Source organism: Geotrypetes seraphini, chromosome 6 (genome assembly GCF_902459505.1).
Source record: "Geotrypetes seraphini chromosome 6, aGeoSer1.1, whole genome shotgun sequence".
In the NCBI taxonomy this organism is placed as follows: domain Eukaryota; kingdom Metazoa; phylum Chordata; class Amphibia; order Gymnophiona; family Dermophiidae; genus Geotrypetes; species Geotrypetes seraphini.
The window spans coordinates 253,483,708-253,506,935 of record NC_047089.1 but is presented as its reverse complement, the minus strand read 5'-3'; the positions used below and the strand labels follow the sequence as shown (position 1 = coordinate 253,506,935).

Below are 23,228 nucleotides of genomic sequence, written 5' to 3'. Positions count from 1 at the left end.
AAAACCTGAAGTGGCTCTGGCTCTTGAGGACTGGAATTGCCTACCCCTGGCCTAAACCAATGAAGGACATTGTCGAAATTGTGGTTTGGACTAATTGCTGGAGTGTTTTTCCTTTTTGAATTTAAATGAAGCATGTTTTTTGTTTGGAACTGAAAAACCCAGAGTAGAAATGGGAGAAATAAAACTTTGATGAACTCTGACCTGTCTCTACGCAAGTTTGTGGAAAATACAGTGGTCTGCTTGGGAGAGTTCATGAGGACACACTGACAATAGCCACAGGGCATGGCCAAAGGGGCACGCCTTGCTCCTTGGGAGCTCCGAAGAGCTCCGAGCAGGTGTTCTTTGATATTCGATTCACAATGAGGAAACAAAAGGGCGTGGTAAACCCAAAGATCTCTACTCCGATTGCTTCTGGCCCAACGGACAAACACATCACTCAGGCTAGAGAGTTGCGCGGGGACAGAAATCCCACCCATCCCCGCCCGTCCCTGCCAGGATCCTCTCTGTCCCGAACCCGTCCCCGCCAGGATCCTCTCTATCCCCACCTGTCCACACCCATCCCCGCAAGGAATTACCTCCATCCCCGTCCATCCCCATAAAAAGCAGCAATTACTTCTGACAGGATCATCAATTCCACAGTTTCTTTTGTGTTTGCGCTGCTGTTTTCCTCGTGGAATCTCTTTGGTGGAACCCTTTTTTTGTTTTCTGTTCAGGTAATTAACTTATAAAGCCCCTCCCTCTTTTACTAAGGCTGACGTGTCCATTATATTATATGGACGAACCCTGCTTCCAAAGCCTTCCATCCCTGTGGGAGTCCCGTTGGCTAGAGGGGGGTCCCCGTGGGAGTCCCGTGGGTTAGGAGGAGACCCCCGCGGGACCCGCGGGATTCCCGCAATCCCCGTTCCCGTGCAGACCTCTAACTCAGGCACAACCTAATGACATGGCTGCCATCATCAGATGCATCCCTCAGCTCTCTTCCCCTTCCACCAGTGGCATAGTAAGAGGCAGGGGAGCAGTCCGTTTCAGGTGCTGTCTTGGTGGGGGCACCAGCTCCCATCCTCCTCTCTGCGCCCCCACTCCTTTCTGACCCCCCACCCCTGCTGCCCGTGTGCGCCCCTTCACTTCCCTTCTGTCATATCTCTAATTTTCCCGGCACGAGCACAAACTTGCTTCCCATGTCAGTGTCAGCAGTTCTCTCTAAATGAAGACTTTGCAGCCTATGGAAAGGTTAGCGGGTAACCCGCCCGTTTGCTCACACACCTCATCCCTGATGAAAGTTGGTTGAAATGAGATATCCCGTCGGAGAGGTGTAGCTGCAGAGCAAGTAAAATATATGCTTTTAAGTAGCAATGCAATGAATGCAACGTTAACTAATCTTGTAATAAATTCATTTTCATACCCAATACAACCTACCTTAAAATTGCTTGGCATCACGATTGACAGAAGCTGTAACATGCAACCCCAAATTAACAAAATAATAAAGACATCATTCATGACCATGAGAAATCTGAGAAAAATCCGATCATTCTTCGAAAAGAAGCAATTCCTACTACTGGTACAATCTCTAATCCTTGGGACGCTGGACTACTTCAACATACTATACCTACCATGTCCCGCGACCATGATGAAGCAATTGCAGATGGTGCAGAGACTTGTCGATTCACTAAAAAAATATGACCATATCACAGAGGCAGACCATGACTCGCATTGGCTTCCAAATTCTACTGCTTACTTTACAAGGCTATCAACGGAGAAAGCCCAACTTACTGGAATAACAGACTCAATCAATCCTCCTCAATCAGACACAGAAGAACCCATTCACTATTCTATTACCCACCATCCAAAAATGTCAAACGAAAAAAAACTCTATGACAACTTAATAGCCTCCAAAGCAGCTAAGTTGGACAAACAACTCAACACTCTATTATCTTCATCCACAGATTACAAAACCTTCAAGAAAGAAATTAAAACCATACTCTTCAAAAAACACAACAATCCCAACCCAACATCCAACACTCTATAAACCCTTAGTACTCTCTCATTTTTTTCTAATTACCAAACATTATCTAAAACCCATAATTATCCCTTAAAATTTTATCTCATCGTTTATTCTATTACTTCAAAGTTGAAATGTAATTCTTGTTTTTAGTTTGAATGTAATCCGCTTTGAACCGCAAGGTAATGGCGGAATAGAAATCACTAATGTAATGTAATGTAATGTAATGAATAGCTTAACTTGAAGAAACATTTATAATTGTATAAAATAAAATATAGAAGAAGAAACCATATTTAAGATAAAAGAAATGGAGAAAAAAAAATCAAATAAAAGTACAAAAAAATATAAAAATTGTTATTTACCGAAGAAAATCTCCAGGACTAATGAAGAGTCTTCTGAAGCTCCCGGGGCATTAATCAAGTCTTGTGATGCACTTTGATGGTGGTGGTTTGACTAGTTACCTATTTATTGTGGACAAGATAAGCGATCACTTAGCTCTCTCTGATGTCATTTCCTGGTCCCGCACCTAGGAAGTGATGTCAGAGGGAGAGCTGACATGATGCAGGCAAATTAAAGAGGTATGGGAGAAGGGGGGCACACACGCAGCAGGGGGGATTGGAAAGGAGCAAGGGGGGGGGCAAAGAAAAGAGTGAGGGAGGGTCACCACCGCCCCAGGCACCACTGACCCTTGCTACAACAATGCGCTCAAGTTTCATTAAATTTTTGATTAAACGCAAATCATGATTTCTAAGGGTTTTACAAAATTGTTTTTTTAAAAAAAAGGAAGACGAAAATAACAGATATCCACTTAACAACACATGACCGACAGGAACAATTGGGAAAAGTTGGGAAAACTACAATTTAAAAGTAAAGAACACATAAAAGGGGAGACCACAATAGGAGGGGGAGGCAGTTAAAAGTATCGAGCTGACCTGACTATGCTTAAAATCAAGTTAGGAGTCATATGCATCTTGGAAGAGGTAAGTCTTTCAATTTCCCTTAAATTTGGATAGGTTTTTTTCCGCCCTGATATACAAAGGTATGGTGTTCTATATCGTAGGAGCAGTAACATAGAAACATAGAAACATAGAAACATAGAAAGATGACGGCAGAAAAGGGCCAAGGCCCATCAAGTCTGCCCACTCTATAGACCCTCCCCTTGAGATTAGCCAATGTTTTGCCCTGACCCACGTAGTGATCCCACTGGGCGTCCCATTTATTCTTAAAATCTGGCACGCTGCTGGCCTCGATTACCTGTACTGGAAGCTTGTTCCATTGATCAATCACTCGCTCCGTGAAGAAATACTTCCTGGTGTCGCCGTGAAATTTCCCGCCCCTGAGTTTGAGCGGGTGCCCCCTTGTGGTTGAGGGGCCTCTGAGAAGGAAAATGTTATCTTCCACTTCTATACGTAACTGCGAACAAGGTAGCCTGACACGAGCCAATAATTTTCAATGATGGTACATGAAGAAGGTGTTGCGAGGAGGATCTTAGGACTCGGGATAAGAGATTTATGAATAAAGGCCGCTTCTTTAGAATCTAGAAATTTAAAGGAAAGAAGTGCTATTTTATAAATGATATGGTGTAAAATTGGGAACCAATGAGCGGATTTTAACAGAGGGGTGACATGGTCAAATTTTTTCTTAATTGCCATCATTTTTATGGCGGTGTTTTGTACCAATTGTAGCCGACGGATATCTTTTTGACATAGCGCATTGCAGTAGTCGAGTTCACTAAAGTGCACGAGACGATTAGTGTGCCCAAAGACTAACACGAGCATGTTAGTCTTTGGGCGCCATAGCTCATCAGTTAGCGCACCTTAGTAAAAGAGGGGGTTAGTTTCCTAAAAGGTCCCTCATATCACGTGGGGCTCAACAGGGGTTAACCACAGTATCTCAAGCAGTTTCTTTGACTAAATTATCATCAGTAATAACTGTGTCAGGTCGTCATGACAATACGTCTAAAGTGGATGAAACAATGGAAGTAGCTTGTTAAGTTCTTGTTAATAATAATAATAACAGTTTAGATACCGCAGTACCGTGAAGTTCTATGCGGTTTACAAAAGACTAAAGGAAGGTACAAATTGATTGAACTTAAAAGAGGTGAAAGCAAGTGGTTGATAGGTCAAGAGGAACGTTATTGAGGAGAAAGAGATGTACGGGTCAGCTGTCTAGATACTTCAGGAACAGATGTGTTTTTAGGCGCTTCCTGAATTCCTCATAAGTCCTAGCCAGACACTCTCCCGCGAACATAACTTCCACACCTTACCCTGAATTTCTTCCTCACACTAGGTATCCACATTCCCTGTCTGCTAAAATTCCCTCTTCATAATTGTATCCAGATACTCGCTGGTGTCCGACTATTTTCAATGTAAAATATAAAATACTTAATTTCTTATAATTCAACCTATGTATAGTTTTCCTTTCAACCACCTTGTATTCATCTACTGTAATTCGCTGATTGTTCAGCTCTTCTTCTTTATGAACCGCCTAGAAGTCGCAAGATTGTGGCGGTATAGAAAAATAAAGTCATTATTATTATTAATATTATAAGCAGTGGACGAAAGCAATTGTTCTAGATCTTTACCCCATAATGCTGCCTCATGTGAGAGAAGGTGATCATGGTGTTTTTTCAGTTTACATCCTCTAACTGGGGGGGGGGGAAACGAAGTTCGAATGTGAGATTCTCTTGTGTCTGTTGGCTGAGGAGGAGAAAAGGTCAGTTATGTATTTAGGGGCTAATCCCTATAGTCCTTTAAAGCAGAAGCAGGCGAACTTAAACTTTTCCTTTTCTGTAGAAGGGGCTGACAAATTGAAAAATGAGGGTTTAAATATCTGGTTTTAGATAGAAGAGTTCCAGGGACAGAAGCACAGGCTGCGGTGTTACAAAGCGGTTCTGTTTCTGCATTCGAATCAAATCGAATCGAATCGAATGCTTGGCTTTATATACCGAGACATCAGTCCAAGAAAGCTCGACTCGGTTTACAACTAAGTTTTGGAAGATTAATTTTCAAAGTGTTTAACAAATAAAATGGTTTTTAAAAATTTACGCAAATTTGACCATGTTTCCCCACTTTTGTCCAAACTCCACTGGCTCCCAATAATTTCTAAGGTTCATTTTAAATGCTCCTGCCTAGCTTTTAAGATCCTACATGGTATCCTCCCTCCCCTAATCTCACTATCTTGGAACTCCTCAACTCCTGACAATACCAGGCCCACCCAAAAACTTAAACTATCCTTCCATTCACGAAAAGGTATTCTCTATGCGGGAAAATTGGGAAAATCTCTCTTCAGAAACATGGGGCTTTGGAATAACCACTACGGAATCAGGTCTCCTTCCAACTATTCCGTAAGCACCTGAAAACTAGGCTTTTCACAAAAATGTAATGCTCTCCTCTCCCCTGATAGAGCAAGCCTGATCTTTATTCAAGGACACGGTGAGTGAGGTGCAAAATCTGTATATCCCCAGATTTAGAAAAGGATGCAAAAAGAGCCGAACAAAAGACCCGGCGTGGATAACTAAAGAAGTGAAGAAAGCGATAGGAGATAAGAAAAATTCATTCCAGAAATGGAAAGAGGACAAAACAAGGGAGAACTGGAAAGAGCACAGGAAGCATCTAAAAGAATGCCACCACGTGGTTAGAAGAGCAAAAAGAGAATATGAAGAGAGGCTAGCCAGGGAAGCATGAAATTTCAAACCGTTCTTCAGATATGTTAAAGGGAAGCAGCCGGCAAGGGAGGAGGTGGGACCGCTGGATGACGGAGATAGGAAAGGAGTGGTGAAGGAGGAAAAAGAAGTGGTGGATAGACTAAACATGTTCTTTTCATCAGCATTTTCAAAAGAGGACACATCCAACGTGCCAGGACCTGAAAAAAATCTTCAAAGGAAATCAAGCAGAAAAATTAACATCCATAGAGGTAAGCCTTGAAGACGTATATGAGCAGATAGATAGATTAAAAACTGACAAATCTCCGGGCCCGGACGGAATCCACCCTAGAGTACTGAAAGAACTAAAGGAGGAAGTAGCGGAACTACTACAGCGGGTTTGTAATCTATCCCTGAAAACAGGCGTGATCCCGGAGGATTGGAAAATAGCTAATGTTACGCCCATCTTTAAAAAAGGATCGAGAGGTGACCCGGGGAACTACAGATCAGTAAGTTTGACTTCGGTTCCGGGGAAGATGGCGGAAGCGCTGATAAAAGAACGCATCGATGAGCATCTAGAAAAGAATAAACTGATGAAAACAAGGCTTCTGCAAGGGAAGATCGTGCCTAATGAACTTATTGCACTTTTTCGAAGGAATTAACAAACAAATGGACAAAGGGGACCCCATAGACATCGTATACTTAGATTTCCAAAAAGCCTTTGACAAGGTATCCCATGAACGCCTACTACGGAAACTGAAGAGTCATGGGGTTGAAGGAGACGTACATAGATGGATCAAAAATTGGCTAGCGGGTAGAAAGCAAAGGGTAGGAGTGAAGGGCCACTATTCGGACTGGAGGAGGGTCACGAGTGGTGTTCCGCAGGGGTCGGTACTCGGACCGCTGCTGTTCAATGTATTTATAAATGATCTAGAAGCAGGGACGAAGTGCGAAGTAATAAAATTCGCAGACGACACCAAACTATTTAGTGGAGTTGGGACAAGAGAGGATTGTGAATACTTACAAGGGGACCTGAACAAACTAGAAGAGTGGCAGATGAAGTTCAATGTAGAGAAATGTAAAGTCTTGTATGTAGGAAACAGGAACCCAAAGTACAGCTATACGATGGGAGGGCTGGTAATGGGTGAAAGTACCTTAGAAAAAGACTTGGGGGTAATAGTGGACAAGACAATGAAGCCATTGGCACAGTGCACAGCGGCCTCTAAGAAGGCGAACAGAATGCTAGGTATTATCAAGAAAGATATTACAACCAGAACGAAAGAAGTTATCCTGCCATTGTATCAGGCAATGGTGCGCCCGCATCTGGAGTACTGTGTCCAATATTGGTCGCCGTACCTTAAAAAGGATATGGTGTTACTCGAGAGGGTTCAGAAAAGAACGACAAGATTGATAAAGGGAATGGAAAACCTTTCACATGCTGAAAGATTAGAGAAACTGGGGCTCTTTTCCCTGGAAAAGCGGAGGCTTAGAAGGGACATGATAGAGACTTACAAGATCATGAAGGGCATGGAGAAAGTGAAGAGGGACAGATTCTTCAAACTTTCGAAAACTAAAAGAACGAGAGGGTATTTGGAAAAATTAAGGGGACAGATTCAGAACCAATGCTAGGAAGTTCTTCTTCACCCAAAGGGTGGTGGACACCTGGAACGTGCTTCCAGAGGGTGTGATAGGACAGAGTACGGTATTGGGGTTCAAGAAGGAACTGGATGATTTCCTGAAGGAAAAGGGGATAGAAGGGTTTAGAAAGAGGATTACTATACATGCCCTAGACCTGATGGGCCACTGCGTGAGCGGACTGCTGGGCGCGATGGACCTCTGGTCTGACACAGCAGTGGCACTGCTTATGTTCTATACTCAACCACCAAACCCAATGTGTTATACCTTCCTTTTTTAAGCTCTTGTAAACCGTGCCATGCTCTATATTCATGGAGAGGATGTGGTATATAAACTTAAGGTTTAGTTTAGTTTAGTTTGAAGTGAACCGGAACTCCTTAAAAGGAGTGGAAGATCATTCCAAAGTTGAGGAAGCTTAAAAATCAGAGATTGAGTATAAATCTTGACTCCTTTTATCCCTTTCTTGGAAGGAAGAGATAATTTAAATTGTTGATTACCTCTTGCAAAATAAAAATCTGTAAACGTTTCAAGATAAAGGAAGGAGAGGAGTAAAGATACCATATAGGATTTTAAAAACAACACAAGCACATTTGAATTGAACTCTAAAATAAACCGGGAGCCAATGGAGACTCTGGAGCAATGGAGACTCTGGAGCAAATGTTTCCCAAAGATCAATTTCGCAGCAGTATTTTGAATCAATTGCAATCTATAAAGACAAGTTTTGGTGATACTGAGGTAGATAACATTGCAATAATCGAAATGAGATAAAATAATTGACTGAACTAATATGGAAAAATGTCGATGATGAAAGAGATTTCTAACATTCCTCAATAAATGCAGATTAAAGAAGCATTTTTTGACCACACAGTTGATTTGATCCTTAAAAGAGAGAGAGTCCAGGAGGACTCCCAAAACCTTAGCAGAAAACTCAATCTGTAGAGAGGACCCAAAAACCAAAGCTACAGAAAGAGGAAGACAATCCAATTTTGGGCCTAACCATAATAATTTGGTTTTGGCTTTATTATGCTTCATCCGGGCAGATTGTGCCCAGGCTTCAAAGTTTAGATATACAGAGATTTACTTTAGATACCAGGTCAGTGGTATCCAGATCTTATCTCTATCAGTATGAAAATGTCATCCGCATAAGTGAATAAAGTTTCCCAAGATGACAACTTAAGGATATTCAGGGTGGTCATGTAAAGATTAAATACAATTGGAGAAAGTGGGGAACCCTGAGGAACTAAAAAAGTCTAGAAGATGAAGAGGTGAGGCTAAATTGAAATCAACCACAACGCAGCAATCCTCACTCAATAGGATCCGATATAGGATGGCAACAGGGTTCATAAAGCCATTTACATCAATACAAAAAATCCAATGTAGATGTTCTGACTTGGCTCATATCGTTGCCTCCTTTTCTAATGCAGCTTGTTTATTTACTTCTGTATTATTTTTTCAGAAATAAAAACTAATAAACAGCACCAATTATTTTTACTTATCGTTTTTAATGCAGTGTCTCTCTCGCAAGCCCCGACGGGACCTGTTTCGCCCACAAGGGCTTTCTCAAGGGTTCAAAGAGGAGCTCATTTCCAGCATCCTTCCTCGTTTGGGGCTAGAGAAAAACTGCTTTTACTATGAGCAATGGAGCAGCGTTGGAACACGTAGCGCTTCTAATATGCGCAGTCACAAAAAAGAGTCCAAAACTTTCCCTTATAAATCTCCAAAAAGAATAAGAACTTCACAACATAATACCTCCCCCTATTCACTACCAAAGACTTCCTGAAAATAATAAGCTTTCAAGCACTTACAAAAGGATAACAATACAGGAATCTGACAAATCTGCTCAGAGAGTGCATTCCACAAGCGTGGACCTGTAACACTAAAAAGATAGCCAATTGACAAACCCAAAGCTCTTCTTTTCCAAAGTAATGGAATGGAAGCCGTAGATGCGCCACTCTCCATAAAATCAATTCCCATCAAAACGGACGACACAATAAAACTCCTTGGACTAATTCTTGATGATAAACTTTCCTTCCACCAACAGATTAGTTCTGTAGTCCAGAAATGCTTCTACAAACTCAAAATGATCCGCTCTATTTTCACATTTGTTAATTATTTCTAATCTCCCTCATTCAAGGCCATTTCACAAAAAGAAATGAGGCGACTACAGATTATACAAAACACTGCTGCCTAAATTATGTGACGGCCACAAAATTCAACCACGTAACGCCTCTTTTAAAAGATGCTCACTGGCTTCCAGTTTCTCATTGAATCACATTTAAAATTCTTCTGCTCACTTTTAAGTCAAAAGTTCATTATTCCCCAGCATTTATCGATAGATTACTAATTCCCTATACTACGTCTAGACTTACATTCCTCCCAACAAAGTCTCCAACAAATTGTTTACGACATTTCACATAACACTATCTTCTTGGTTATTGCGCCAACCCTATGGAATGCACTATCAAACTATCTTCGTCAAGAGGACTGCGCTCTCCAATTCAAATCGGCCTTGTTGTTGATCAAATTCGGAAATGTGGGGATAGGAGTTCATTCAGTAAATTGCTGAAAACGTAATTATTTGTTGATGCATTTCTTGGAGCATTTGACCTATTGCAAGGATTGAATCTTTCTGCTTTTCTTCTTATCTGTTCTGACCTGTTTCAATATTTTATGTATGTAATTTTATTGTAAACCATTTTGGAATAAAACGGTATAGAAATTTTTAAAATAATTAATTAATTCGAAACATAACAACCTCCTTATTTGGCAGCATTCCCGGACCAGTCCTTTCTTTACTTTCCCTTTCCCTTTGCTTTTTTTTTTTTTTTTTTTTTTTGCTTTTTTAACAATTACATTGTATTTTTTCTCTTCCCTTTTCTTTTGTATCATTTTCTCCGTCTCTCTCTCTCTGTTTTATTGTATATACTGCTTTTTATTGTATATTTAATTAACTGTTTTTAACTTGTAACCGCTTAGACACTTGTAAAAGGCAATATATCAAATTTAATTAAACTTGAAACTTAAAAACTCATGCACGGATTGTAACCTTTGCAATATTGCGTAAAAAAGGCACTTGTAACACAGGTGCTGAGATCGAGACTTCAATAAGTGAGAAGCTACATATGGGGCAATTGCCAGAGATTATGGTAAGAACGGACAGCTTTGCTGGTTTTAAGAAAGGTTTGGACAATTTCCTGGAGGAAAAATCCAAAGTCTGTTATTGAGAAAGACATGGGGGATGCCACTGCTTGCCCTGGATCGGCAGCATGGAATGTTGCTACTCTGGGGATTCTAGAATCTTGTTACTCTCTGGGATTCCGGAATCTTGCTTTTCTTTGAGATTCTGTATGGAATGTTGCTACTCTTTGGAGTTCTAGAATCTTGTTACTCTCTGGGATTCCGGAATCTTACTATTGTTTGAGATTCTGTATGGAATGTTGCTACTCCTTGGGTTTTGGCCAGGTACTGTTGACCTGGATTGGCCACCGTGAGAACGGGCTACTGGGCTTGATGGACCCTTGGGCTGACCCAGTATGGCTGTTCTTATATTGTCATATCTTCTGACTCCACCTGACTCCTCTTGGACCCTCCTGACATTAACCAGATGCACCAGATTTTAAGTCATGGAAAATCTGGGCACAGCCTGCTCAGTTTGGTTTAAGTGAGCAGGAAGCCTCTTCTGTCCATTTTCACCTGCTCAACCCTCTCCTTTAAATAGGGCCGTTCCAGGCAGTGGCATGCTGGAATCGCCATGTACCATATATATAGATGAAATACATACAATAAAGATACCCTAAAGTGTTTCAAGCAATTTCTTTCTGTTAAGATCAGATGCCTAAGACTTTTCTTTTTCCTTTTTTTCACTTCTCTTTCCTTTAAAGCTTTTCCCACCAGGTTTACTAGAGGAACACTTTAGTCTCTGCCTATCATTGTCTAATTATTATGTTGCCAACATCAGTGATTCCTGTTTCCAATGTAGCAAATAACAATTGCATTTCTTCACCTCAAACAATTTGTGAACTATTGCGGAGAAATACATTTCCTGTCCCCTCTCAAAGAGCCTTCTTATTCTCCCTTGAAAAGCTTAAACTTTTCAAACAAAGGCAAGCCACAATGACCTTTTCCAAAGCAAAACGAGAACATTTTTTCCAACAGACTAAAACAGCCATATATAACTAAAATGACTCCCAAAGAAGCAGAAAGGCAACAAAAGCGCTTCGGACCATTTGGAGCTTTTAAATATCAACAAGCGAAGCAGGTTATAAGGCTAATAGGTCTTGGAGGACAAATATTCTCACAGAAAGCTGGTCCTCTGGTTAGGTCCTAGGAGCAGACTTTCTCTTTCCCACATTGCAGTCTCATGACCTTCACAAAAGTGCTCCCAATCCTCTCGACCGGTTGCTTTTGATGACAAAGTGGCTGTCTCCAAAGAGTCCAGAGCGGAGCTTTCTGGGAAAGGAACCTGCTGCCTGTTTAAGAATCCAATCGAGCCCTGAGCACAGCGAGTAAAAAATAAACCAAGGGTACTGAGATTTGGCTCACCCTCAAAACAAATGTCCCTGTTCATCTGAGGACAGAAGCGGCAGCTCCGTTAACCAAGCCCCCTGAAAACTTTCAATCAAAACGCACATCGCTGAAGAATCCTTATCATCTGAAGATTTTAAACTCGCTCTGTACCTAAATATCTGACATGTGGACGTCCACCCTGAGAAGGAGTGATGGACCTCCATGGTCCCGCATGAACGACTACTTTGAAAAATTGCGAGCCATGGAATCGAGGGTGAAATACTCACGTGGATAAGAAACTGGTTGGCGGATAGGAAACAGAGAGTGGGGGGTAAATGGACAATACTCGGACTGGGAAAGCGTCACGAGTGGAGTGCCGCAGGGTTCGGTGCTCGGGCCTGTGCTCTTCAACATATTTATAAACGACCTGGAAATTGGTACGACGAGCGAGGTGATTAAATTTGCGGACGATACGAAGCTATTCAGAGTAGTGAAGACGCAGAAGGATTGCGAAGACCTGCAACGGGACATAAAGACACTCGAGAAATGGGCCGCGACATGGCAAATGAGGTTTAACGTGGATAAGTGTAAGGTGATGCAGATCGGTAACAAAAATCTTATACACGAATACAGGATGTCTGGTGCGGTATTTGGAGAGAACCCCAGGAAAGAGACTTGGGAGTACTTTTGATAAGTCAATGAAGCCATCCGCTCAATGCGTGGCGGCGGCAAAAAGGGTGAACAGAATGCTAGGAATGATAAAGAAGGGGATCACAAACAGATCGGAGAAGGTTATCATGCCACTGTACCGGGCCATGGTACACCGCACCTGGAATACTGTGTCCAGCACTGGTCGCCATACATGAAGAAGGACACGGTACTACTCGAAAGGGTCCAGAGAAGAGCGACTAAAATGGTTAAGGGGCTGGAGGAGCTGCCGTACAGCAAAAGATTAGAGAAACTGGGCCTCTTCTCCCTTGAAAAGAGGAGACTGAGAAGGGACATGATCGAAACATTCAAGATACTGAAGGGACTAAACTTGGTAGATAAAGACAGGTTGTTCACCCTCTCCCAAGGTAGAGAGAACGAGAGGACACTCTCTAAAGTTAAAGGGGATAGACTCCGTACGAATGTAAAGAAGTTCTTCTTCACTCAGAGAGTGGTGGAGAGCTGGAACGCTCTTCCGGAGGCTGTTATAGGGGAAAACACCCTCTAGTGATTGACGACAAAGCTAGACAAGTTCCTGCTGAACCAGAAGGTACGCAGGTAAAGCTAGTCTCAGTTAGGGTGCTGGTCTTTGACCTAAGAGCTGCCACGGGAGCAGACTGCTGAGCACGATGGACCACTGGTCTGTCCCAGCAGTGACAATTCTTATGTTCTTATGACTGAATGCATGTGGTTTGCATACTTCCAGATTTGCGGAGCAATCCAGGAAAATACCTCGTTTCTGGCTCCCTGTAACCAAGCAGCATGCACACCTGTATAGCAGGTAGAAGCTCAGACTTGAATAACGCAGTTCTTTGACAAGTGTGGTTGCTGTTGTAATTAGGTGCCATCAACTCGTGCTCGAGCTCTGGCATCCTGATGAATTATGGATCTTAAAAGAGATGGTTTTTGTGCTAGTCCGGTTAGGTCCTCCAGTGTCATCCCCGTGGTTGCTTCGCCTGTTCCTTCGATCTTCCCAAACATGATGTCCTTTTCCAGTGATCTCATAAGAACATAAGAATTGGCGCTGCTGGGTCAGACCAGTGTTCATCGTGCCCAGCAGTCCGCTCACGCGGCAGCCTTTTGGTCAAAGACCAGTGCCCTAACTGACCAAAATAAGACAGTCATAACGTCATCATTTGGGCTCTGAGTGACCTAGCTGGTTTGATCTCTTCTAGAATCGATTGGTTAATTCTTCTGGCGGTCCATGGCACGCCTAAAATCCTAATCCATCGTCAAAGCTCAAATGAGTCAAATCTTCTTTCTGTCTTGTTTTCGTGGAGGGGACATAATCAAAAATGTGCCTAAGTCTGAGGTTGGACGTTTTGTGCAAAACGTCCACAAACCCAGCAGGAGAAATGTCCATTTTCAAAGCTGCCAAACGTCTATCTTTTATGTTGAAAATGAGCAACGTATAAGTTTTGGTCCTCAGGACATCTATCTTTTTTGCCTATTTTAAAAAATAAAATTGTCCACGCGAAAAATGTACAAAAAGCAAGTTTTGTAAATGTGCCCACCAACTACTTTGTCTGATCGCAGCAGAGGGAATCCCCATCAGCTGAGCTGGTTTGGGGGGGATTCCTGGTAGCTCAGCTGATGGGGATTCCCCCCTGCCAGAATCAGCTGAGCCACAGAGCCCTACTCCCATCCCCCTCACATCCAGACATCCCCCTGATATCCTGTACCTTCCCCGACAAATCCGCGTTGCATCCGCCCATGCCCGCTCCCGACGTGACCTGCTGTTCGAAACCCGGACAAAGTGCTGGGTTTTGAAAAGCCATCCGGATGCCCGGGCGTGCCCTCTAAAAAGAGGAGATGTCCGGAGAAATCCGGACATCCAGTAACCCCACCCCTCCCTGAACGCTGTCAACGAGTTTCTCAATATTGGGGGGTGTTCAAGCACCCAAAGCACTGATGGATTTGGTTCCTATGCTGACAGGGTTGAGCCGGTCCTGGGTTTACCTCATTGCACGCAGGGACTTGCGTTTGTGATTTCCTCATTGCGTTCCTTAAGAAAAGGAAGACTACAATTCCCTGCATGCAATGGGGGTAAACCCAAACAAGGAAGCTCCATCTCTGGCAGTGTTCATAGGCTGCTTTTCAATGCCTAACTCCCAAAGTACCCAAGTCATTCCTTCTGTGAGAAGTTCCCTAACCCCTATTTGCCTCTTTTAATTAGATTGTAAACTCTATTGAGCAGGGATTATCTCTTACGTGTTTAATGTAGTGTTTGTGTATGTCTAGCAGCGTTATAGAAATGATGATCAACCCTATTGGGCAAGCCTGGATCCAGTTGGCAACTTTACTGCCACTTGGAAATCCAAACAAACGGCCTTAATAACCGCATTTCCTCCCTGGCCCTTTTCTCCTGGCACTGTCGTGAATGCTTTCTATTGTCTAGCTCGATTAATAGTTAGCAGAATTGGATGGCTTTGTCTCTGGCCCCCCCAAGCAAGGTTTCTGCTCTGAACAATGGCCTTTAACATCAGGGGGATGCTCAGCTGGCCCCGAGACAGACCCAGCGTTACCACAAGAGACCCAGGCGAAAGGATCTCTCCCAGCTAAGACAGGCTGCACACCTGATGTGATTGGACAGCTAAGGGTTTTAATATAGAAAAGAAAGAAACTTATCTGGTGGCCTGTTTACCTGATAGTTCTGGTTTCCGGAGAAAGAGCCTGCAAGCGTTCCTGTCAATTCAATGTTAATGGCAGAGGCCGCGTAGACTCCATCAATCCTGCTGCTTATGAACCTGCCTGCTTGCTAATGAGGCTTCATTAGCTCTTGAACATATGTCGGGTTTGGGGTTGGTTTTTTCTTCCAAATTTAACAGGTCTCCACATGTTAATATTACAGAGTTTAATACTGCTCAATGACTGTGATGCATATTTTAAGTTCTTATCAGTTGCGGAGTAAGGGGGTAGAGGGAGGCGGTTCGTAATAGGGCAGAGTACGGTACTGGGTTCAAGAAAGGATTGGACAATTTCCTGTTGGAAAAGGGATAGAGGGGTAGAGATAGAGGATTACTGCATAGGTCCTGGACCTGTTGGGCCGCTGCTGGGCACGATGAACCTCACGTCTGATCAGTGGAGGCATTGCTTATGTTCTTATGGGAGAGGAGGAGATAGTGGATGCTCTGGATGGGCCATTTGGCCTTTATCTGCCATCATGTTTCTATGTTACTAAAGTTCTGTGACATCACAATGCAGGTTGAAAGAGCCTTAGCCAATAGGAAGAGGAGATGCAAATGTTAAGAGCTTTAGCCAATAGGGAGAGGAGGAGATAGTGGATGCACTGGATGGGCCATTTGGCCTTTATCTGCCATCACGTTTCTATGTTACTAAAGTTCTGTGACATCACAATGCAGGTGTAAAGAGCCTTAGCCAATAGGAAGAGGAGATGCAAATGTTAAGAGCCTTAGCCAATGCGCTTCCAGAGAGCGTAATAGGGCAGAGTACGGTACTGGGGTTCAAGAAAGGATTGGACAATTTCCTGCTGGAAAAGGGGATAGAGGGGTAGAGATAGAGGATTACTGCACAGGTCCTGGACCTGTTGGGCCGCCGCGTGAGCGGACTGCTGGGCGCGATGGACCTCAGGTCTGACCCAGCGGAGGCATTGCTTATGTTCTTATGTTCCTGGGCACCTCCTTGGTGGGGGCACCAGCACCCATTCTCCTCTTCATCCCTGCTCCTTCCTGACTCTCCCCCCCCTTGGCGCATGCGTGTACCCCTTCCCTTGTACCTCTTACCCCCCTTTTTACTAAACCGCAATAGGGGTTATTAGCGCAAGGAGCCGCGCTGAATGCTCCGTGTTGCTCCAGACAGAGTTCCTGTGAGCATCGGGAGCAGTGCGAAGCATTCAGTGCGGCTCCCTGCACTACTAACCGCTATCGCGACTTAGTAAAAGGAGGAAGGGGTCATTTTCCTAGCGAGAGCAGCATCGCAAACTTGCTGCCAGTGTCGGTGTCGGCTCTCTGACGTCACTTCCGGGTCCCACGCCTAGGAGGTGACGTTAGAGGGGGAGCCGACACGAACGCTGGCAGCAAGTTTGTGATGCTGCTCATGCCGGGGAAAATTAAAGAGGTATGGGGGAAGGGAAGGGGGCATGGGCATGGCAGGGGGTGTCGGGAGGGAGCGTGGGGGGAGGGGCACTCACTCTCGCTACATCACTGGCTCATATATACTTCCTCCAAGCCATTCAAGCAATGTACAATCAGGATCTACTGCACCTGGAGAGATCGTCGCGGCTGTAGATGTAACGATTACAAAAAGATGGCGTCGTTTTCGAAAGACCGCTTCATGCATATAAGGTTCGCAGAGGGTCACCATATACACATGAGATGAGGAACTGGTGATAGCGGGACCGCGGTACGAGGTGTACACGTGCGCATGTGCTGGCAAAAGCAACGCCATAGGCACACCTATCATGGGCGTGCCTTATCAGAGCACAATATATGCAGATGTCACCAGCAAACGCAACATCACTGTGTCAATCTTAGGCGTGCCGGCGCTACTGGATGAAGGGGAAGGGAGGTGTAAGCATCAGCTTTCAACAAGCGCACATAAGACTCGCCTTTAATGCGAGCGCTCAAGAAGCGTGCTTTTGAGATCTTTTGTCTCCCCAAACTACTATAATTTATGTGAATGGTGCCTTTTAATTTTATTTTATGCTGAGTCACACCCAGAAACACATGCCTAAGACACGCTGGATCAGCCGGTAATTTTTGGCCATCAAAAGCCAACCCCATGCTTGGGGAATCACCCGACAATGATAGAGAATTGCCCAGAGTAACTGGGTTAAAAAAAATGTTTGGCCATGTTCCTGGAGGAAAAGTCCATAGTCTGTTATTTAGACAGACATGGGGAAAGAAGCTAGTTGCCCTGGACCCGTAGCATGAAATGTTGCTACTATTTGGGTTTCTGCCAGGTACTTGTGACCGGGATTGGCCACTGTGGAAACAGGATACTGGGCTGGAAGGACCATAGGTTCTGACCCAGGATGGCTATTCTTATGCTCTTATGAATGTCTATGGGATTGATTTGCAGAAACTGCTTCCATTGTATGCAAATACATCTCATGCATATTCATTATGTAAATCTTGTAAACCAGACTGGACTGTGGCACTCGAAGACCACCGATGCCCACCCCCACCCCACGATACCCTCCAGTAAGAGCTGGGGGTGGATAAGGAGGGTCAAGAGTGTTTTTTAATGCAGCAAATTGTGATAAATGCATCCAGAGCGCCTGGACACACCCTACATATTCTGGTGTGTTTTCTCTGCATTAAAAGTGTCCGCCCTGTGCAGTGACATTAGGGGAACAGCCCGAGAATGCCCCCCAACCCTCGTTGCACAGGCTTTGTACACAGTGCACGTTAAGCTTTGCACCTAACACATGGTATTTGCAAAAACATGCCACACTGTAATAAACAGGCCTCTAAGTGGAGAATGTGTCAGGATTGCAAACATTAAGGGATTGAGTAATGAGGAATAGATTTTACAGCCAAAATCGCATGAAGTTTTTCCGACTGCAATTTCATTATGTTCCCTTAAATCTCCAGAGGACGGACATAGCCAACTCCAGTGCAGGAAAGCTTGCAGCCTTCTCAGTCCTCTGAACAGTTCGCCTGTCGGTGGACTCAGTCAGTGAGTGACCCCTCCTGTGTTCTTCTCATAGCAAAGGTCAGCGTCAAGGGCTAAAGTTAATCTTCTTAGCGATGGAGTCGGAGCGAGGAACGCCCGCCACGGGTTTTGCCTCTGGGATCTCTCAGTGACTCCTGGAAAATGCTGTGGGAGGAACAGACTCTGGGGATACAAACTGTGGGTCCGGCGTGTGAACTTAAGAAACAAGAGTAACTCAGCATGAAAGCTGAAGAAAGGGATATAAGCCAAGTGGATGTTTCATCAAATGCAATAAGGGGATTTAAGATTTTATTTTACAACCCCCTGTGCTGCAAAGTGACTGGCCCGGTGGCTTTCTCTAAAGCTGCAGACAAAATGGGTCAGGAACACCTTTGACGTTGCATATAAGAACACAAGAAAAGCCAGGTCGGGTTAGATCAGGGGTAGGCAATTCCGGTCCTCGAGAGCCAGAGCCAGGTCAGGTTTTCAGGATATCCACCATGAATATGTATGAGATGGATTTGCATGCACCGCCTCCTTGAGATGCAAATCTATCTCATAAGAACATAAGAACTGCCATCTCCGGATCAGACCTACGGTCCTTCAAGTCCGGTGATCCGCACACTCAGAGGCCCAGTCAGGTGTACACCTGGTGTCATTTTAGTCACCCATATCCCTCTAAGTGCATCTAATTTGCTTTTGAATCCTAGAACGGTGGATTCCGCAATAACCTCCTCTGGGAGAGCATTCCAGGTGTCCACCACCCGTTGCGTGAAGCAGAACTTCCTGATATTTGTCCTGGACTTATCCCCCCTGGCTCCGGCTCTCGAGGACCGGAATTGCCTACCCCGGGTTAGACCAAGATCCGATAAAGCCAGCATGCTGCCTCCAGTGGCCAGTCAGAAGTATTCAACCGATGCCCGAAATTAGAACTATTTCAATATTTCATTTTGTTTCTCCTGAACGAACAGATCTTTACAGCAGAAAACCACTGGGGGGGCTTACAAAACGGGTGCCCACTGCGTGTCAATCGCCAAAAGGCACCGCTTCCAGAATCTCGGCTTGACGGGACCCTAGGCACTGGAAATGTAATCCAGGGTTTCACAGACCTACATTTTTGGCGCCTAGGGTCACGTCAGAATCGTGGCCAGCGGCACAAAGTGATGCCAAAATCTGGCACCGCCTCTAACCATACCCTCTTCCGGGCATCAATAGCCACCAGGGAGGGTAAGCGCCAGTCATGGAGGCCACTTAGCGGCAGTTATTTTTTTTCTTGTCGATGACCTTTTAATTGGTTTGAAACGACACGGTCATTTATCGCCAAGTCAAGCAATTAAAGTTAAGCGACAGTGAGACGCCGACCACCGCCTAACTTTCAGCAGCACGACGAGGATCTGGCCCCCAGAGACTTACCCCCTCCTATACATATGAGCGTCCGAGCTGTTACCGAGGCAGCCGGCGCTAAAAAAACGCAAGCGCGGCTTTGTAAAGGAGGCGGTTCATTTGGGAAAATGTCGCTTCACTTTAACCAGCAGTAAAACAAAACTCTCTGTTAAAGGCACACTTTGCAAAGTCTAGACAGCAGACCATACAATGTTACTCCAACAGTCCCTATGCATTCTCTTTTGCTAGTGCTGAAAAAAAAAAGCTATAACTATTTTGGTAGTAATTATTCAATAATAGTTTGTCCCCGCACCATATTCCCGGCAAGGAACTCATTATAATGGAATGGCTTTTGCAGCTACCCAGTCTCAGGGGAAAGGCCAGTGATCCAGGGATTTGTCTGTCTGCACTCAGTACCTGTCACCTCATGCACAGATGTGGTTGCACAATTTAGGGCTTTGCTTGTCCAGAAAAATATAAATTCCTGGCTGCCTTATGGATTTCAAAACAATTACCTTTGCTGTCCTCAAACCATCACCTCAGCTACTTTTCTCATAAGTTTCACTTGAGTATAAATAAGAAAAAAACAAAAACAAAGCCAAACTAGATCCCAGTTTTAATTACAAAATCCTGAGCACATTTTAGCCACGGAAAAAGAGAGGTAAGTCTTTTTATTAAAAACTAATCCCTCTTCGGATGCTACTCTCTGAAGGCAGTCCGCTCTCAGGGGTCTGACCTTGCACACAATCCATTCTCAAGGACGAAAGAGGAAAAGAGATGTAGTCTGAGTACTTACAACCTTCTTCGGCTTCCTCATACCAAAGCATTTCAGTTCGACTCTAAAATGCGAAAGAACAGCCAAAATCTTCCAAGGTATAATTGTGCCTTGCAGTTCTGCTGTTTGTTGAGACCTAATGTTGCACGAGTGTCAGTTCCTAAGACTTCAATGGCCCCGCTGGAGCCACAGTCACGTTAACAAAAGTAGTAATCAAGATAGTTTAATCATAAAAAAAAAAAAAAAAAGAACATAACCCAGTGTCTGCTTTCTTTTTTTAAAAACAAAATTCCTCTGCAGAGTTCGCAACTTCTGATGTCTGGATGGTGCTGGGAGAAAATGAATGACTCCTGCTCGCTTTAAACTGACAGAAGAACTCATGCCAACAGCTCTGTGGAGGCCCCCAGATGTTTCGGATTCCAGGGCCTGCGCAGAAAGAACGAGCTCTCCCTCCCTGAAAACCAGGCTGCTGCTTCCCATAGTAGGAATCCCCCTGGGTTCTACATATAAGGCTCTGTTCCCAGGACGGCATGTGCAGGGGCTGGAAGTGGGGCACAGAAGCTGAGTGGGAGAATCCCAGGCCAAGGGGACAGGCCTAGCAAGCTAGCCAGAGCCAGGAGAGAGTCCCGACAGCCCCACCCTGGGTGCATTTTGGCGCATGGAAGGAGCTGATTTCAGTGGGTGAACTCAGGGGACCAGTCCAACAGTTAGGCAAGGCTAGGCTGTCACCTAGGGTAGCAGCTGCAACAGAATCTCACGGACACACGAACTCAAAGGAACAACAGGAACATACTTTTAGGGATGGGCAAAGAATGCCGATCGCTTGTAATAGAGCACCTGTTTCTTAAAAATTGCACGCATGTGACGGGAATTATATAAACTGTATTTGGAGGGGGGGGGGGAGAGCGCTTAGCTAAGTTCAAAGAAGCGTGGGATGAACACAGAGGATCTAGAATCAGAAAATAATATTAAATATTGAACTAAGGCCAGTACTGGGCAGACTTCCACGGTCTGTGTCTGTATAAGGCCGTTTGGTCGGGGGATGGGCTGGGGAGGGCTTCAGTGGTTGGGAGGGTATAGATGGGCTAGCGTGGGCTTTGACGGAGACTTCAGTAGTTTGGAACCTAAGAACAGTCCTGGGCAGAGCTTTGGATTCTTGCCCAGAAATAGGCTAAGAAGATAAAGACCATTCGGGTCTTTATCTGCCGTCATCTACTATGTTACTATGGATGGAACTCCTCTCGATGAGGAAAGACTAAAAAAGTTAGGATTCTTGGAAAACAGGATGCTTGAGGGGGAGATATGAACAAAGCCTACAAAACCCTGAGAGGTGTAGAAGGGGTACAAGTGGATCCAGTGGCAAAGTGGGGGGAGGGGCGGACCACCCCAGGCGCCGTCTTGATAGGGGTGCTGGAATCTCTCCGCCCCCCCCCCACACCTGACTGGCAGATGTTGTGTACTGACGGTCTCTAGTGGCACTGCCTGCGTTGCTAAGCAGGAAGCAGATAGGACAGCACAATAGCAGTCTTTAACTTTGCCCGGTTAATGTGGGGCACTGCAGATTGGCTGGCACTCAAATAACTTGCGGCTACTGGGCTCCCTCCCTCCTGCTACCCTCTCACCAATTTCAGGACCCCCCCCCCTACATGCCCTTCCCCACTCCCCCAAACCCCTCACCACTGAAGTCTAAACAGCTCCTTCTCCCCTGGGTCCAATGTGAAGCCTGTGATCTAGTGTTCGTCAGAGCAAGAGCAGACCTTACTCACTCCTGCCCCCTTGTTGCTCCAGTTTAAAAATAGCCACCATGTACTCTAGTGGTAGTCTCCCAGTACTGCTACTACTACAGGCTGAAGAATCCGATTAGAAACTCATTCTGGACTAGAAATGGAGCTCACTTCTGTCCAACATCTACATCAGTAACAAACACAACAGGCTGGTGTCGCCACAAAATCAGAAATGAGCGTCGGAGCAGTTGCCGCCGTTGCAGGCGCTAAAACCCACGCTACGCCTTATCCCCCTCTTCTATTAAACTGCGCTAGCAGTTTTTTTAGCACAGAGAGCCACGCTGAATGGCCTGCGCTGCTCGCGACGCACCTAGGACCTCTATGAGCGTTGGGAGCAGCGCGGGCCATTCAGCGCGGCTCCCCTCGCTAGAAACTGCTAGCGCAGTTTAATAGAAGAGGCCCTTAGTAAAAGAGGGAGTAAATTTATTAAATATCTCAAAAGCAAAGACATCATTTTCCACATGATCCTCTTTCTACCCTTCCGTTTTAGTTTCAGTCTTGATGCATTTATTAACTCACCCTGCCTCTCCTCCTGTCTTACTTCCAGTATGTCAGTCTATAATGCTCCCTCTTTAAAAAATGATTTTCTTTATCTCTAATTTTAGATATGTTTTATTTCTACATTTTTTTTTAGACTTGTTCCATTGTAAACCGTTTAGGGACCCGTCTGATAAACAGTATATCAAACGATGAAACTTGGAAACTTCTGCCCCAACCATTTCCCGCAAAAATATGAAAGTGCGGAAACTTTTTTGAAGGACCCTCGTATCAAACGGAAGAACCACTAGTATGGCGAAAGACAACTTCATTGATAGGGTATCTCATATGCAAGAACCCCTGCATGTCCCCTTCCCTTCCCTTCCCTTCCTGAGCAGTGCTGGATTAACCCTATAAGCAAAGGGGGGGCGTGGCTTAAGAGTGCAGAAAATGCACGTGTGATTAAGTGGCTCCTCCATTCTAGGCTTTATTTATTGTTATTTCTGGTAGATTTTGTGAAAATTTCCCTAAATATGGCTTCAACATCTATCTGGAAACAGGTTAATACTATATTAGAAATTCCGGTGGCATTGTCATATGATACTATTTTATTTGGTGGTATTCCTTATGTCACATCTACACAATGGAGCGTATTTTGGCCACACAGGATGATTTGCGGACCATTAGAAAAATATTGTGATGATT

At 44.5% G+C, this 23,228-nt stretch overlaps 1 protein-coding gene across 12 annotated transcripts in view; it reads right to left on the bottom strand.

Annotated features, from left to right (window-relative positions):
- DMD (dystrophin) overlaps positions 1-23,228 on the bottom strand; it is a 2,510,493-nt gene that overhangs the window by 2,142,703 nt on the left and 344,562 nt on the right. The window contains exon 1 of one of the 12 annotated variants that reach the window (XM_033949688.1): positions 20,284-20,403. The exons of the other annotated variants lie outside the window; for them this stretch is intronic. Coding sequence (XP_033805579.1) covers positions 20,284-20,314 — 31 coding nt within the window. The 5' untranslated portion in view covers positions 20,315-20,403. Of the gene's footprint in view, positions 1-20,283; positions 20,404-23,228 lie in introns of those variants that run through there. 12 annotated transcript variants of the gene reach the window in all.